Genomic DNA, 16,701 nt, shown 5'->3' with positions numbered 1-16,701 from the left:
GATCGTTCTACCTGGGGAGGATGCTACTGGCATTTAGTGGATAGAGGGCAGGAATGCTGCTAAACAGCCTACGGTGAACAGAAGGGTTCCCAACAATAACAACAAAATATGCAAATGTCAATGGTGCCAAAGTTAAGAAATCCTGAATCCTCGAATAACTTAAATAACATATTTTAAATAAGGTCTCACTCTGTCAACCAGGCTGGTGTGCAGTGGCATGATCCCGGCTCACCGCAACCTCTGCCTTCCAGGTTCAAGCAATCCTCCCACCTCAACCTCCTGAGTAGCTAAGACTACAGGGGCGTGCGGTACCATGCTTGGCTAAATTTTTGTATTTTTGTAGTGACAGGGTTTCTCCGTCTTGTCTAGGCTGGTCTCAAACTCCTGGGCTCAAGCTATCTGCCTGCCTCAGCCTCCAAAAGTACTAGGATTAGAGGTGTGAGCCACCATGCCCAGCCCAAATATTTTCTTTCTTTCCTTCTCCTTTTCTTTCCTTCTTTTCTCTCCTGCTTTCTTTTCTTTTCTCTTTTCTTTTCTCCCCCCGCCCCACCACCCCCATCTCGCTCCCTCCCTCCAGCCCTCCCTCTCTTTCTTTCTTCTTTTTTTTTTTGGTGACAGATTCTCACTCTGTTACCCAGGCTGGAGTGCAGTGGTGCAATCACAGCTTACTGCAGCCTCAGCCTTCTAAGATCAAGTGATCCTCCCACTTCAGCCTCCCAACTAGCTGGGATACAAACATGTACCACCACAACTGTCTATTTTTTAAATTTTTTTGTAGAGGTGGAGTCTCTTGATGTTGCCCAGGCTGGTCTCGTATTCCTGGGCTCAAGTGATCCTCCTGCCTCTAACTCCCAAAGTGCTGGGATTACAGGTATAAACCACTGTGCCTTGTCTCTATATCTTCTTCTTCTTCCTCTTCCTCCTCCTCCTCCTCCTCCTCCTCCTCCTCTTCTTCTTCTTCTTCTTCTTCTTCTTCTTCTTCTTCTTCTTCTTCTTCTTCTTCTTCTTCTTCTTCTTCTTCCTCTTCCTCTTCCTCTTCCTCTTCTTCTTCTCCTTCTCCTCCTCCTCCTGCTCCTCCTGCTCCTCCTGTTCCTCCTCCTCCTCCTTCTCCTCTGTCGTCATCTTCTCCTTCTTCTCCTCCTTCTCCTTCTCCTTCTCCTTCTTCTTCTTTTAAAGAAGGAGTCTTGCTCTACCATCCAGGCTGGTGTGCAGTGGCGCAATCTTGGTTCACTGCAACCTCTGCCTCCCGGTTGAAGTGATTCTCCTGCCTCAGCCTCCCGAGTAGCTGGGATTACAGGCATGAGCCACCGGACCTGGCTCCATATCGTTTTTAATCTTGGATTTTCAATCACTTTTACAGGTTCTTCAATGCTAACTGATGAAGCAAGTTCTGACCAATGTAAAAACGTATTTTTGCAATGAGATGCTAATGAGTCACACAACCTCTTTTGCAAGCTAGTTGAATTCCAAGATCCTGTACTTTTTGGAGTTTTGGAAAACAATATGTGAAATAGGTTATTATTTTAATTCTAACAATTTTTCTGTAGATCCTTCTGGATTTTCTAGTGACACAATTGCATCATCTACAAAAAGTGTGAATTTAAAAAATTCTCTCAAATTTTTATGACTTTTTTCTTAGTTTATTATTCTGGTTTGAGCCTCTAGTGAAATAACGCATAGCAGTGATAGTGGATAGTTTTTGTCTTATTCTTGATGTCAAGGAGAAAGTTTTAAATATTTCCTTAGGTGTGATGTTTGTCAGAGGGTTTTTTTGTTTTGGATATACTCTCAATCCAATTAAGGAAGTCCCTTTCTATTCAAATTGCTAAGGGTTTGCTTATTTTTTCAATCATGAATGGAAATTGGATTTATCATTTGCTTTTTCTCAATCTATAGAAACGCTCACATGGGAGAAAGAACAGTCTTTTCAGCAAATGGTGTGGGAGATGACTAAATATCCACATTTAAAACAGTAAAACTGGATCCCTACCTAACATCCATACACAAAAATTAGCTCAAGGTACAAGATAGACTTTAATATAAGTGCTGACAATATAAAATTTTACTAGGTCGGTGCAAAAGTAATTGCAATTTTTGTCATTACTTTCAATGGCAAAAACTGCAATTACTTTTGTGCCAATGTAATAGAAGAAAACACAGGAATAAATTTTTGTGATCTAGGTTGGGTAATCATTTCTTGAATAAGGCACCAAAAACACAAATAATAAAATAGAAAATTGATAAGTTGCACCTCATCAAATTAAGATCAATTGTGCTTCAAAGGATGCCACGGAGAAAGTAAAAGGACAAGCAAAAGTAGCAAAAAATATTTTCCAATAAATCATTAAGACTAGTGTCCAGAATATATAAAAAATTCTTACAACTCAATATCATTAGTCTGTTTACATGAAATGTCCCAAACTGGCTATCTATAGAGACAGGAAGCAGATTTGTGCTTTCCTAGGGCGGTAGAGAGGGGAAAATGGGTAGTGATTGCTAATGGGTACAGTTTTCTTCTTAAAGTAGTGAAAATGTCTTAAAATTAGATGATGGTGATATTTGCCAACTCTGTAAATAAACTAAAAGTTGTCATATTTTATACTTTAAACAGGTGAAGTTTATGGACCCACCGCAGGCTTGAGCTCAAGTGATACTTCCACCTCAACCATCCAAGTAGCTGGGACCACAGGCATACCACCACACCTGACTAGTTTTTGTAATTTTTTTCTTTTTCTTTTTCTTTTTTTTTTTGTAGAGACAGTGTCTCACTATGTTGCCCAGGCTGGACTTTAACTCCTGAACTCAAGCGATCCCCTGCCTCAGCCTCCCAAAAGTGCTGGGAATACAGGTGTGAGCCACCACACCTGGCCTAAAAAACAGCTTTGAGATGAAACTTGCATGCCATACAATTCATTCATTTAAAGTGCACAGTTCAGTGGTTTTTAGTATATTTACGCAGCCATCACCACAATTTAACTTTAGAGTATTTTCATCTCCCCCAAAACTAACCTGTACAATGAGCTGGTACTCCCCATTCTCTCTTCCCAACACTCCTCTTCCCAGAACCAGTAATCTATTTTCTATCTCTGTGGATTTACCTATTTGGGAGATTTCACATAAGGAAGTCATTTAATATGTGATATTTCATGACCACTCCTGACTTGGCATGCTATCATTGTCATTCCTTTGAACTGTACATATTTGTAAACTCCACATTATATTATTGCTTTGTATAGTCAAGATTCATTTGGATATATACACCTTAGGAACACCTTTGATATTTTAGTTTTGGTTACACTGAACTTAAATTTATCTGTGAAAAAGACATCTTACAATATTGAGTCTTCCTGTTGAAGAGAACAATATATTTTTTCATTGATTTAAGTTGTATGTTCTCCCAGTAGCACTTTAAAGTTTTCTTCATCTAGGTTCTCTGTAGTTTTTGTTGAATCCATACCTAGATAATGTTGCTTTTTGTATATTTTTTTCTTTTGGATAGTTGAGCCTTCTCTTCTTTATTAGAGTAGAGATGAGTGGTTTTGTCAGTGCTTTCTTTATGTGACCTGTGTAATAGGTAATTTTCCCTTAAGTCCGATATACAATATAAATATGTACATAGATATATATGAAACAAGGAAAATTGATGACAAGAGCCAAATAGTGTGTCTGACAAATAATTCACAGAAGTCCAGGATTTTATTTTGATCCAAATTTTAAAAAATGAGAAAAGAAAGAAAAAAAAAGATATTTGTTTTTCAGCATTTCCTGGGACGTTTTCTCAACTTGTTACTTTCTTATCCATTACTTTATAGTTACATGGGCTCTGGTCCATTTGTGTCAGAGCCAAGTTCATCTTGTTTTGAGGCCTGTACACTTACACACTTTTCTTCCAACTGGGAATGATTTCTCCTCACATTCTGACTCTCCTTCAAATCTCAGTTTAAGTGTCAACTCCTCTCCAAACCTCCCTGAGTGAAGTGGGCCTTTTCCTCCATTTTCTTTCACTGTACTACTTCATGCCGTGAGCACTCATCACAGCCTAATAACATCTATTAACTGCTTTGTCTGTTTCAGACATACAATGTAGATTCTCCAGTGCCTACCAGAGTACTTGGCACATACTATGCCTTCAACACATCATTTTCAAAAAAATGAATTCAGATAAGGCAAATTTAATTTAAACTTTCAGTTAACTTATACTGAATGTATATGCCAGGCACAAGTCTTGGTGTATTTTACAAATTACATTTGGCTGTCATCTAATTCTCAGAACGTCGCAGACTCACAGTTTCCAAGTCCTCTCTAATCCTAGAAATTTTCTCCTCCCACCTGAGGATCTTGTCCCGCCCCCTACTTCTTCTCCACTCCTCACCCTTCTGGGAGCCCAGGCAGGGTTACCCGGTGGAGCCTTCCGGGGCCGATGCGCATGCGCAGCCGATCTGCACATGCGCAATACTCGCGCTGCCGCTGCTGTCCTTGCCTGGTTGAGGTGGCAGCAAGGGGCGGGACGCGCAGCGCTATGGCCGAGGGCAGCGGGGAAGTGGTCGCAGTGTCTGCGACCGGGGCTGCCAACGGCCTCAACAATGGGGCAGGCGGGACCTCGTCGACGACCAACAACCCGCTGTCGCGCAAGCTGCATAAGATCCTGGAGACGCGGCTGGACAACGACAAGGTAACCCGGGCTGGCGGGGCTGGAATCACAGGTTCCCGCGGGGCTGAGCCGGGCCAGGGGCGGCGTCTGTCAGGGACCCACCGCGGTCTCCCTCGTCCCGGTCGCAGAGCGATCGCGAGTGACCCCAGACCTGCGGGCTCCGCTGCTCTGCGGGCGCCGGGGGCGGGGGGGGTGAGAAAGGGGAGCCCAGTAATCTCCGGAAAAGCGAAGGGGTTTCCTGTGTGTTCTCTCCACCTGAAAAGGTGCCTTCAAGACTCTCTGGATGGGATTGGTGAACTGTGGCGTCTCGAAAGGTGCCCTCCATACACCCCCGGAGGTGTTTGGCGGTGTCAGCTGGGAGACAGGAGGAGAGCACAGGACGGGATAGGAAATACATGCAGAAGAGCAGATTCCAAGATAAGGCAGTGCGAATGGGGGTCAGGAGACCAAGAGAGCAGTGGTAGGGATAAGGGAGCGTTTCCGCCGACAAGTGACAACAGCTACAATAATTTGCAGCGCGAAAGAACTACCTTTGCCCATGGCTAAAATGAACTTATATCTCCTAGTTTTTGTTGTTGTTAGCCAAGCGCTGTGATCTGTGGGCTCAGGCTGTATTTCTTTAGAAGATAGACCGCATGCTCTCCCAAGTACCTCCTGAAACTTAAGTTGGACTTTACAGTTGCTCACATACCCAGCCGTCTCTTCTGTTTCCGTGAGTCGCTAGGTAAATTGATCATGACAGTGTAACATAAAGAAGAACATATGTCAAAGTTAGAGAGTTTTACAGGTGAATATGTAGATAACTGAAAAATAGCTGTCAATAACAATTTGACTCCGGTATGTAACAAAATAACATTGCAATGTAATGAATAAGAAAGAAGGGCTCTGGGGGCTACCACTTTTTAGATAGAACCACTAAGTTTGTGCATTATGATTTGAGTAAGTCCCTTCATTAATCTCAGCTTCTGTTTAGGAATTAGGAATACTGCTAGTAACTTTCTCATGGTGGTTATTTGAGGACTCAGTGAGAGACTCCAGGTAAAGTCCTTTGCAAAGAGCCTGGTACTTACTGTTTCTTAACAAATATTAATTTTATCGTAAAATGTATGAAGTGTTTAATGTGTCTCATATTGATATTTATTATATCATTTAAGACTGCTGCTTATTCTGATGTAGATAACATGGCCTTCTTTTTTTTTTTTTTTTTTTTTTTTGAGACGGAGTTTCGCGCTTGTTGCCCAGGCTGGAGTGCAATGGTTCAATCTCGGCTCACCCCAACCTCCGTCTCCTGGGTTCAAGTGATTCTCCTGCCTCAGCCTCCTGAGTAGCTGGGATTACAGGCATGCGCCACCACGTCCGGCTAATTTTGTATTTTTAGTAGAGATGGGGTTTCTCATTGTTGGTCAGGCGGGTTTCAAACTCCAGACCTCAGGTGATCTGCCCGCCTCGGCCTCCCAAAGTGCTGGGGTTGCAAGGCGTGAGCCAGAGCGCCCGGCCACATGAACTTCTTTTTACCATGAGGAAAATAAAGCATGGAGAGAGTGCAGCTAGGTTGTCACACAACTAGTAACTGGTGGAACTGTAATTTACATTTGAGTCTGTGATTTCGTTCATTCAGTATTACTGACTACTTCTTTGAACCAGACCTAAGGACGTTGCAAGGCTATAGTCAAAAGAAACTGCTTCACTTTATGGGTTTTTTTTTTTCTTTTTTTTTTTTGGTATGGTAAGTATTTATAGTTGTAAACATATTTTTGCTTCCCCTTAAATATTACGTTGGATTTATATAAATAGCTTTACTATTTTTGTCAGTCCAGCCAATATTTCAAAGTAACGTAACAGAAACATGAAAGGGTAAGCCTACTAGAATATACAGTAGTAGAGGTGTAGACATGTATATCTGCAAAATTTAGGGTACTATGGGATGTCCTGGGCTTGGTTCTCTGCTCTCTCCTCCTTTCATGTTCTCTCTGTGAGAAAAATCTTGTACTTTCATAATTTTAAGTAGTAAAAAGTATGATTACTCTCAAATTTATGACTGTGTTTCTGACATAGACTGAGCTCCAGATTTGTACAATCAGTTGTCTATACTATACTTCCAATTGGATACTGATTGACATCATAGAACTTAACATGGGCGGAACTCTTGATTTTTCCCTAAACTGGTTCCACTCTCACTAAAGAACATCACCATTTACCCCGTCAAGCAAGAAGCATATGAGTAATTTTGGATTCTTGTCACTTTTTTTTTTTTTTTACGTCTCCTGTCAAATCCACAAACGTATCCTACTTTGAAAAAAATTTTTGGAATATCTTTTTTTTTTTTTTTTTTTTTGAGACCACGTCTCACTCTGTCACCCAGGCTAGAGTCCAGTGGAGAGAACACAGCTTTACTGCAGCCTCGATCTTTGCGGGCTCGAGCGATCCTTCTGCCACAGCTTCCCAGGTAGCTAGGTCTACAGGCACATGCCACCATACCTGGCTAATTTTTTGATCTTTTGTAGAGATAGGGCCTCACTATGTTACCCAGGCTGGTCTTGAACTCCTGGCATCAAATTGTCCTCCCAACTTGACCTCCCAAACTGCTGGGATTACAGATGTAAGCCACGGTGCCATGTTTTGGAATATCTCTTTTTCATTTGTACTACTGCCATCTTGTTCTAAGCTACTATCAAACCATACTTGGATTTAGTTTTTTCTCTTATCTACTTCCTTTCTTGTACCCTTCTACCATTCATTTCCCTTACAAAGTTGAATAAACTTTTATAAATATAAATCATATTATATTACTCCCCTGCCTAAAATCGTAATAATTTCTCATAGCTTCAGTCATAGTGGCCTTCCTTCTACCACTTTAGGGTCTTTGTACTCACTATGTGCTCTGTCTGTGGAAGGCTTTGTCCCCATGACTGGCTGTTGCCTACCACTGAGGCCTCAGTTCAAAGTCACCTCAGAGAGGCCTTCCCCTTTAAGTTCTTCCAAGTTCTGCTTCCAGTTATTCAGTTTCTAGCCTGGAGGCTTCCAGTACTTATTCTTAAATAGATCGTTCCAGAGATAGTTAATGTGTACGTTATATATGTGTACATTATGTATGTGTAAACTAGGTATACGCAAGTAAATATGCATGTATATATTCCTTTTAAGTTTTTAACTGTTGGTATTATAACTGTTTCTATGTCTTGATGTTTCACTTACCATATCTCAAAGCTTATACTATGTAAGTGCATAAAGATTTTTTTTTTGTAAATTGGTATATCATAATTTATTTAAGCAATCCCTTTTAGATGGACATTTAGATTATTTCTAGTTTTTGCAATTCCAAACAATTCTGCAATGAATAATCTTGTATATATAACACTATACACAAGTAAGTAGATCCTTATTATGTTCTGGAAATAAGCATGCTTCAGTAATTTGAAGGTCCTTCAATATTTTTTGGATTGTTTAATGAAAACAAATCATTTGAAAATGATTTCATTACATTTTGTCTTGAGATTAGGAAAACATTTAAAAATTAGTTCCAATAACTGTCTTCTGTTACCAATTGTATAGGAGATGTTAGAAGCTCTCAAGGCACTTTCAACCTTTTTTGTTGAAAATAGTCTGAGAACTCGAAGAAATTTACGTGGAGATATTGAACGTAAAAGTTTAGCCATCAATGAAGAATTTGTAAGCATTTTCAAGGAAGTGAAGGAGGTATGTAAACTCTTTTCATTTAGCATATATTGAGAATTTATTGTTGTGTCTGGCTCTGTGCTAAGTATTTTTTTGAATTAGATTGATATATTTGCTATTCGTATACTATGCCCAAATAGAAAACTTAGCTAATTTCTCTTGCTGCATTTGGGTCTTTATTTGTATTAATGTGATTTATGAATCTGTGACTTCCACAAATACTAATTCTTAGAAAGTTGTAACATTGTTCTAGAAGATTATCTTAGGAATTTTAGCTTTTTTAACAAAAATATTAACATTTCCCTGAATGGCTTTCCAATAGAAATATCCCTTCATCAAATAAACCTCTCTTGGATAACAACTTCTCTATTGGAGATTAATTAGAATTGAGTTACTTTTACTATATCCTAAAATACGAAAATTTCAGATTAATATCAGTAACTTCAATGTATTAATAATGATTCATCATACTTGAGAGTGTAGTCCACTCGCCATAGAGTGAAAATAAATTTTGTTTATGTTATTATATCTTACTATGTAATATTTTATTAACTGTATTAATACATTATAATACTAATATATTTCTCTGTGAGTTATGGAAGTGTTGCACATGGTTTCAATGAGTGTTCAATAAAAATAGATTGTTTTAACACCTTGGTAGGTTTTTATTGACTGAAGACTAATAATTTGGAAAGGATTTTTTTAAATTACATTAGAGATGGAATCTTGCTATGTTGCCCAGGCTGGAGTGCAGTGGCTGTTCCCAGATATGATCATAGTACACTATAGCATCGAACTCCTGGGCTTACTCAATTCTCCCACCTCAGTCTCCCAAGTAACTGGGACTACAGGTGCGTGCCACCATGCCTGGCTCTTTTAAACATCATTTCCTACTAAAAGGAACAATCTTATCAGTATCAGAAAGCAAAGATGCTATCTGAGACTATTGGATAAATGTCAAAAGGACTTTGGAGCTAATATGAAGAGGATTCTTCTACTGGCCAAACATAGGACTATTTGAACATCAATAAGAATAACTGCAATTGAATAACACTAGGAATAAAGGGATATTCAGTTTTATAAAGCATTTGCCATTTTCCTGTGGTCATATTCTCTAAAAGGAATGGACTATTTTCTTTACAATTTTTCTAGCACTAGATGTTATTCTTTTTAATCATTTCCAGTTTTAAATATGGGATCTCTTGTCATACCTTGACCAAAAAAAAAATTTATGTAACTAAAATAAGGATTTAGCTAAGAGAAGAGAACCTTCTTCTTACTGTATGTATGATGTGTGATGTTACTTTTCTGCTTTTCAGGAACTTGAAAGCATAAGTGAAGATGTTCAAGCAATGAGCAACTGTTGTCAAGATATGACAAGTCGCCTACAGGTATTGTATAATGGCTAGATTTTGGCATAGTTCCTGCTTTAAAGTAAACTTTCAAAAATTATTAGGTCTACAAAATGTATAGATATCTAATCCATAATGCCCTGTAGGAAATTTGGGTATAAATATAATCCTTATTTTTAAAAATTTTAGATATCTTTGTGTTTCTTTGGATAATGATTTATTAATATTGTTCAATTGACTTTAGAGCATTTATATTTTGGTCTAGCCAGTACAGAGCTAACTATGTAGAATTGTGATAAACCTTTCAATTCCATAATATTCTAGAAATCTAGGAGGAATGATTTTCTTTTAGTAAGAAGCCTTAGGATTAATTTCACACTAAAGCTGTGCCTGATAAAGACCCAGCTTATTTCTGATTTATGCATAGCCTTAAAACAATTCTGGGAAAATATGTATAATTTTAGGTCTTTTAATGAAAGCAATCCTAACCTTACAATTTGGCAGCAGAATCAGCATTTTGACTTAATTACCCTCAGTCATCTAATTTTGGAGTAGTACATAGAACAGTTTCCTCCTAAGGGCCAATCATGATTATGTCTACTACCCTCACATTTTAAGAGCAAGCTTCTATCTCTAAGTGTCTCCTGGAACCATTGACATCAACAGTGATTCTAGGAAGAATCATTAATGCATATTCTATAGATTAATCACAGGCTACTTGCATTATCAGTTTGCAGGACTAGTTAATTTCTTGTTTCTCTAAAATTTTATCTTTTCTGGTCTTGTCTAAATTTTGATATTCTTACTAACCTATCAGATATTATTGGCATGTTTATTGTCTCTTAGTCCTATATTTAGGTATTTGTTAATTTGACAATATTTAAATAATTATATAGCATATACTAATTATTAATGGCCATTTCACATTTTTGGCATATATTTACTTTATTCCTCAGTGGTTGATTTTGTTTGACCCTTCTTTTTCTTTAACTTTTTTATTTCCTTTTCTCATCTTTTAGTCTCCGTAATGTAATGCCTGTCCTCAAATTACACTTTATAATGTTTTCTATATTGTACCTGTGTGTTTTTTAAATAATATTATGCTTTGTAATGTTAGACTACTCAGTTTCCAATTTTTAGTGGTAGTATCTCTTATTTTTTAATTTGTACCCTTAATTATATTTTTATACTTTTCATCATAGAGAGTTTTAAATATAAAAAGATCATAGTATTTTTATTCTTCATGCTATTTTTCAAATAGTTTATAAATATTTTAAATTACAACCGAAGTGTCTCCTTCTGTTTTGTCCTTTGTATTTTTTTTTTGAGACAGAGTCTCACTCTATCCTCAGTGGTGCGATCTTGGCTCACAGCAACCTCCACCTTCTGGGTTCAAGCAATTCTGTGTCAGCCTCCCAAGTAGCTGGGATTACAGGCACCTGACACCACGCCTGGCTAATTTTTGTATTTTTAATAGAGGCAGGATTTCGCCACGTTGTCCAGGCTGGTCTCAAACTCCTGACCTCAAGTGATCTGCCTGCCTCGGCCTCCCAAAGTGCTGGGATTACAGACATGAGCCACCATGCCCGGCCAGTCCTTTATATTTTCTTTGCACCCACCTTACATCCTATTTTTTCTTCTATAGTGACATGGGCCTATTTTCTTTCTTTATTCAGGTCAACTTTATTGAGGAATAATTTATGAATGGTAATAAACTTGCACCCATTCAAAGTGTTCATATTGATAGTCTTGACAGTTTTATACACCTGTGAAACAACAACCATAATCAAGATACAGAACATTTTTATCACTTATAAAAGATTCCCTCATAGCTTTTTGATTGAATATTTAAAAATATTTTTACTGCCTATTGCTTACATTCATTTTTGATCCACATATCATTTCTAGTAGTAGGAGGCCCATGATTTTGAAGGTTTTGTTTATTCCTTCAATTTATGCTTAAAGGTAATTTATTTGGATATAGCACTTTTGGAATTCTAATAGTATGTGTTCATAATACCAACTCTAATGTTCTTAAGTTATTCATTCATAAAGAAAAGTAGTTCTTAGCGTATCCTCCCTGTTTTTCTTGTAGAATGTTGTTATAATGATTCATTTAATTATTTAATATTTTCTGAAATACTTTGACTATGGTACCTTTTAGAAATTATTAGAAAACATTTTAAAATGTAATCAGTAGTTTTATATATGTTATTGTTTATTCCTTTGTGGTTTTCCTTGGATAAATTATATTTAGATGCATATGTTTATTATTAATTCAACAATAATCATCTTTAACATTTAAGATAATGGAAAGTGAGGTTAATAATCTTCATTAATATTATTAAATATTACTTTGGAATTCTTACCATAGTTTATAAATGAAAAATATCAGGAAATATGCAAAAAACATTTGCAAATTCTTATTATATAACATTGTGCTAAAGTATCATATTTCATTGATTAATAAATGGTGTTAACTGTAAAGTGCACCCTCAATAATGACTGGAGTAAAAAGCTAGTAAATGTTTTTTGATACTGATTTTGTGAAGCATTCTTTTTTTCAGAAATATTAAAAAGGAAATATATCTTTGACTTGAGGGGGGGATACTATATTTTAAAAATTGCATAAGGCCAGGCTGTACAAGGGTGGAAATGAAACTTTAAGAAGTATAAACATTTGAAGAAGTTATTGACAGTCTAATAATTCTAAAAGAGTACCTTGGGAGCTATCATGTTGAACTCCATTCCTTAAAAGTCAGTGAAATGGCCGGGCATGGTGGCTCACACCCATAATCTCAGCATTTTGGGAGGCTGAGGCAGAAGGATCCTTTGTGACCAGTCTGGGCAACATAGCAAGACCCCATCTCTACCAAAAACTTTTAATAAGTTAGCCAGGCATGGTGGCACATGCCTATAGTCATAGCTATTCTAGAGGCTTAGGTGGGAGGATTGCTTGGGCCCAGAGGTCAAGACTGCAGTGACTCAAGATTGCACCACCATACTCCAGGCTGGGTGACAGAGTGAGACCCTGTGTCTTTAAAAACAAATAATAATAAAGATAAGTGATATGCAGAATTACCTAGGTTCAAATCTATTTTCTTAAAAAATCTGTTTCCTGGGAACATACACTCAAAATAGCTTCATTTGAGGTGGCAGTCAGGCTCTGTTATTGACAGGATACCTAGAAAGCAATAAGAGAATTTCCCTCAGTTTGAAAACTGAGTTTGTAGAGGATTAGGCCTCTAAAAACCCAGAACTGGAGGTGTCTAGATCTAAGGCAGCTCTAGAAAGAAATCTTAGCAACAGGCCAGGCGCAGTGACTCACGCCTGTAATCCTAGCACTTTGGGAGGCCAAGGCAGGCGGATCACGAGGTCAGGAGATTGAGACCATCCTGGTTAACACGGTGAAACCCCTTCTCTACTGAAAATACAAAAAATTAGCCAGGAGTGGTGGCGGGCGCCTGTAGTCCCAGCTACTCAGGAGGCTGAGGCAGGAGAATGGCGTGAACCCGGGAGGCAGAGCTTGCAGTGAGCTGAGATCGCGCCACTGCACTCCATCCAGCCTGGGCGACAGAGCAAGACTCTGTCTCAAAAAAAAAAAAAAAAAAAAAAAGAAAAAGAAAGAAAGAAACCTTAGCAATAGAAGCTTGACTCTTTATTGTGGTGTTCTAACATGAAAATGACCCAGTGTCTTCAGGTGTTTGCTCTGGTATTTTCTCTTTAACAGACTGACTCACCTTCTATTTTATGTGTTTTTCTCTACTTTACTAATGATGTAATTTATGCATCTTTCTGGCTCATTTAATTTTTCTTCAAGGCATGGACTCTATTTCTGTATATGCCTCATGACTACTTGCTTCTCTTCTTGTTTATTGCCTTAGTTTTGTAATATTCCCCAGTTCAGATCTTTGAGAGAGAATCTTATTGTCTTTTGTTTAAAGCCACTTCGTGAATGTGTTCTAATCTTTGGATAAAATGCTTTCTTAATTGACTTTTCACTCTTGATCCTTTCAACTCTGGCTTAGGGAAGAGAGAATTGCTTAGAATGAAAGTTGGTTAGGAATAGCCTTGTGTCCTTTAGATGGGGCTAGCTCTGATCCTCACCAAAAACTTATATGGCAGATAGTTTGTATATTACAACTTTCAAATTTTTACCTCCATCTTACACTTTTCTGTTGAGCTCCACACTTCCTTTTCAGTGACTTAGTTAACAACCCCATGTAGAGGTTGCATGGTATCTCAGTTCAACATGTCCATACCTGAAGTCATGTTCTTCATTCTTAACTTATTCTTCCAGTGCTTCTGTTGCACTAAAAAGCATCATGAACTAAGTTCCTTAGTCAGCGTCTGGATACCTTTTTCTTTCTTGTAAGCCTTATGTTAAGAACTCTGAGTGTGTTCCTCCAGTGGATGAGCCTTGAAACATCTACGTATTTCATTTTGTTGTGCTTTTCTTCTGAGTTCCATAGAGTGATCTCATTTGTTTTAAGTCTAAATCTCAGTAAGTGGTAGTATTTGTTTTCTGAAATATAATAAAATTGGAATGTACTTATATTAGATATGTTTATAATTTTAGGCAGCAAAGGAACAGACTCAAGATTTAATAGTAAAAACCACTAAGCTTCAATCTGAAAGGTAAGTTTTTCTTCATACAGCCACGTTTTCAGTAATTTGGAGATTGGAGTCAAAGAAAATTATATGTAACTCCAAATCAAAACTAAAGCAGAATAATAACATGGTTCATAAGGTCCTAAGCTATTATATTATCCAATAGTAACTTAAGCATAAAGACAGTAGTTTAGGAGCATTAAACTTGATATTGAGGTTGAGAGATTATTCCTTCTTTGGAAGAGAGGTGATGATGTATTGTTATTGTTTGCTGCGGAGTTCAGAAATGATTGCTTTTTAAAATGTAAATTTTTTCAGATTTTTAATAGTTTTACTACTATTTTTTTCACAATCATTGTCTTTTATTTTTAAGCTATGATATATCCTCTCTGGTAAAATTAAGAGTTAATTGTATAAATTCTCCTTGTAGTTTATATGATAGGTATACTGTTGGTTGATTGAATGAATGAGTGAGTGAATAAAGGTGAGTATAGTATGGATTTGTATAATGTGTTGTGTTCAGTATTGCTAAAACTCATAGCAATTATGCTAAAACTCATTAACAATGCATCTCTCATGTGTGGAGTAGTATAGAGGGGGAGAAGCATTATATTATGATGCAGTATACTTGTCTCCTGCTCAGTAGTTGGGTACATCACTTAAACCTTTAGTATTCTAGGTATTTCACCAGTAATATGGATATACTACCACTTTAAATGCTCATTTTGCGGTAGGTCAGTATACTGTAGTATAGACCACAGGTCATCAAACTATGGCCACATGCCAAATCCAGCTCACTACGTGCTTTTGTAAATGCACCTTTATTGGAACACAGCTATGGTTGTGTTTACATACTGTCTATGGCTGCTTTTACCCTACTGCAGCAGAGTTGTGTGGTTACAACAGAGACCACATGTGGCCTACAAAGCCTAAAATATGTATATCAAGATTTTTACAGAAAAAGTCTGTGACTCCTGATACAACTAGTGTTTTTTGTAGTTCAGGTCAAGATCAGTGGGTTGTAAATTATAATTTATCAGTCATTACTACTATTTAAGTCAATCATAGCTTGCCTTAAAAAATAAAAATAGAATAAAATAAAACAGAAAATAGTTTGGGTAGCTGGGCGTGGTGGTGCACATCTGAAGTCCCAGCTATTCTGGAGATTGAGGTGGGAAGATCATTTGAGCCTAGGAGTTCAAGGTTGCAGTGAGCTATGATAATGCCACTGCACTCCAGCCTGGGTGACAGACAGAGACTCTGTCTCTAAAAAATAAATAAGTAAAAATAGTTTGGGTGAATATTTTTTTGTGAAGCCTTTCTTTCAGTTTTGGTAATGGTTTTAAATGGTTTAATATTATGGGTCATAGTCAAGAGTTTGAAAAACACTGCCCTAGACCAACAATGGCAAATACATGATCCCCAACTCCTTAGTTTTACATCCATTGATCTTGACATTCTTTTATATTGAGCCCTTAATCCTTCTTAATACAATTCTCTTCAGGCTAAGATTGATGAATGGGAAATTATAAAGAGTGCAGAGGTGTAAAGTTACTTGTATAAAAGGATATCATGGGCTACAGAGGACTCAGAGATCAACTGGAATGATCCATTGCAGTTAAAATGGTAACCATTGTAACTTACTTTTCTGTCTTATAAAAACATGGAGAAAATGTGACAAAATTAGCAAAATAAAATATATGTACCAATATCATCTAAAAAATACTATCTTTAATAGCACAAAACAAAGCAAACATTTTCTTTACCCGTATAGGAAGTACGTTATTGGATATTGGAACATGTACCTTATCTTAGAACTGTGGCTTTCAAACCATAGTTCATTGAACCTTAGGGTTTCTTTGCAAGATGTAGAGGATAATGGAGTTTTGGAGGTCAGATTCTCTCACCCTAATTTTAGTTAGAGCAATTTCACTTTTATTTATTTAATGTATTAGGATTCCATGTAAGATTTTGTTTGAAAAAAGGGTTTGACAGCAGGAAAATATAAAAATATTGCCCAGTTTTAAGACTAGTTGAAAGGAAGAATACCAAATAAAATAGTCTCTTGATTTTATTCCTTATGCCAGAGAAAAATCTTTAAAAAAAAAACTAAGTATCAAAACTTTATAAAAGTTTAATCATAATTTCATGCATTTAATTCCCTTTTTGTTTACTAACTACCTTCCCTTTCACTAAAATCCACCTTTACCCATTTTGTGATTTCTACAAGCCAAAATGAGAGCAAGTTGATGTTGTCCTCAGATTTATTGAATTGCAAATTGCCTGGATAGAAATTAATTTTAGGAAGTCTGGCCTTAAATTCTCTTTTATCTTGTTTATGTCATTCTCTATTTTATAGCCGGATATATGGTCGTACCCCCACATTGGTGGTTAATTACTTGATGATGACCT

At 37.1% G+C, this 16,701-nt stretch overlaps 1 protein-coding gene across 2 annotated transcripts in view; it reads left to right on the top strand.

Moving 5' to 3' along the window:
- The first annotated feature begins 4,419 nt into the window (after positions 1-4,419).
- Positions 4,420-16,701, top strand: part of COG6 (component of oligomeric golgi complex 6) — a 96,647-nt gene continuing 84,365 nt past the window's right edge. The window contains exons 1-4 of one of the 2 annotated variants that reach the window (XM_010360728.1): positions 4,420-4,672; positions 8,204-8,347; positions 9,646-9,717; positions 14,258-14,316. In XM_010360728.1, coding sequence (XP_010359030.1) covers positions 4,421-4,672; positions 8,204-8,347; positions 9,646-9,717; positions 14,258-14,316 — 527 coding nt within the window. In that variant the 5' untranslated portion in view covers position 4,420. The remainder of the gene's footprint in view (positions 4,673-8,203; positions 8,348-9,645; positions 9,718-14,257; positions 14,317-16,701) is intronic. The other variant, XM_030922187.1, reaches the window with a different exon arrangement.

Source organism: Rhinopithecus roxellana, chromosome 18 (genome assembly GCF_007565055.1).
Source record: "Rhinopithecus roxellana isolate Shanxi Qingling chromosome 18, ASM756505v1, whole genome shotgun sequence".
Classification (NCBI taxonomy): Eukaryota; Metazoa; Chordata; class Mammalia; order Primates; family Cercopithecidae; genus Rhinopithecus; species Rhinopithecus roxellana.
Note: the sequence above shows the minus strand (reverse complement) of the source record. Positions and strands in the feature narration are given on the sequence as shown.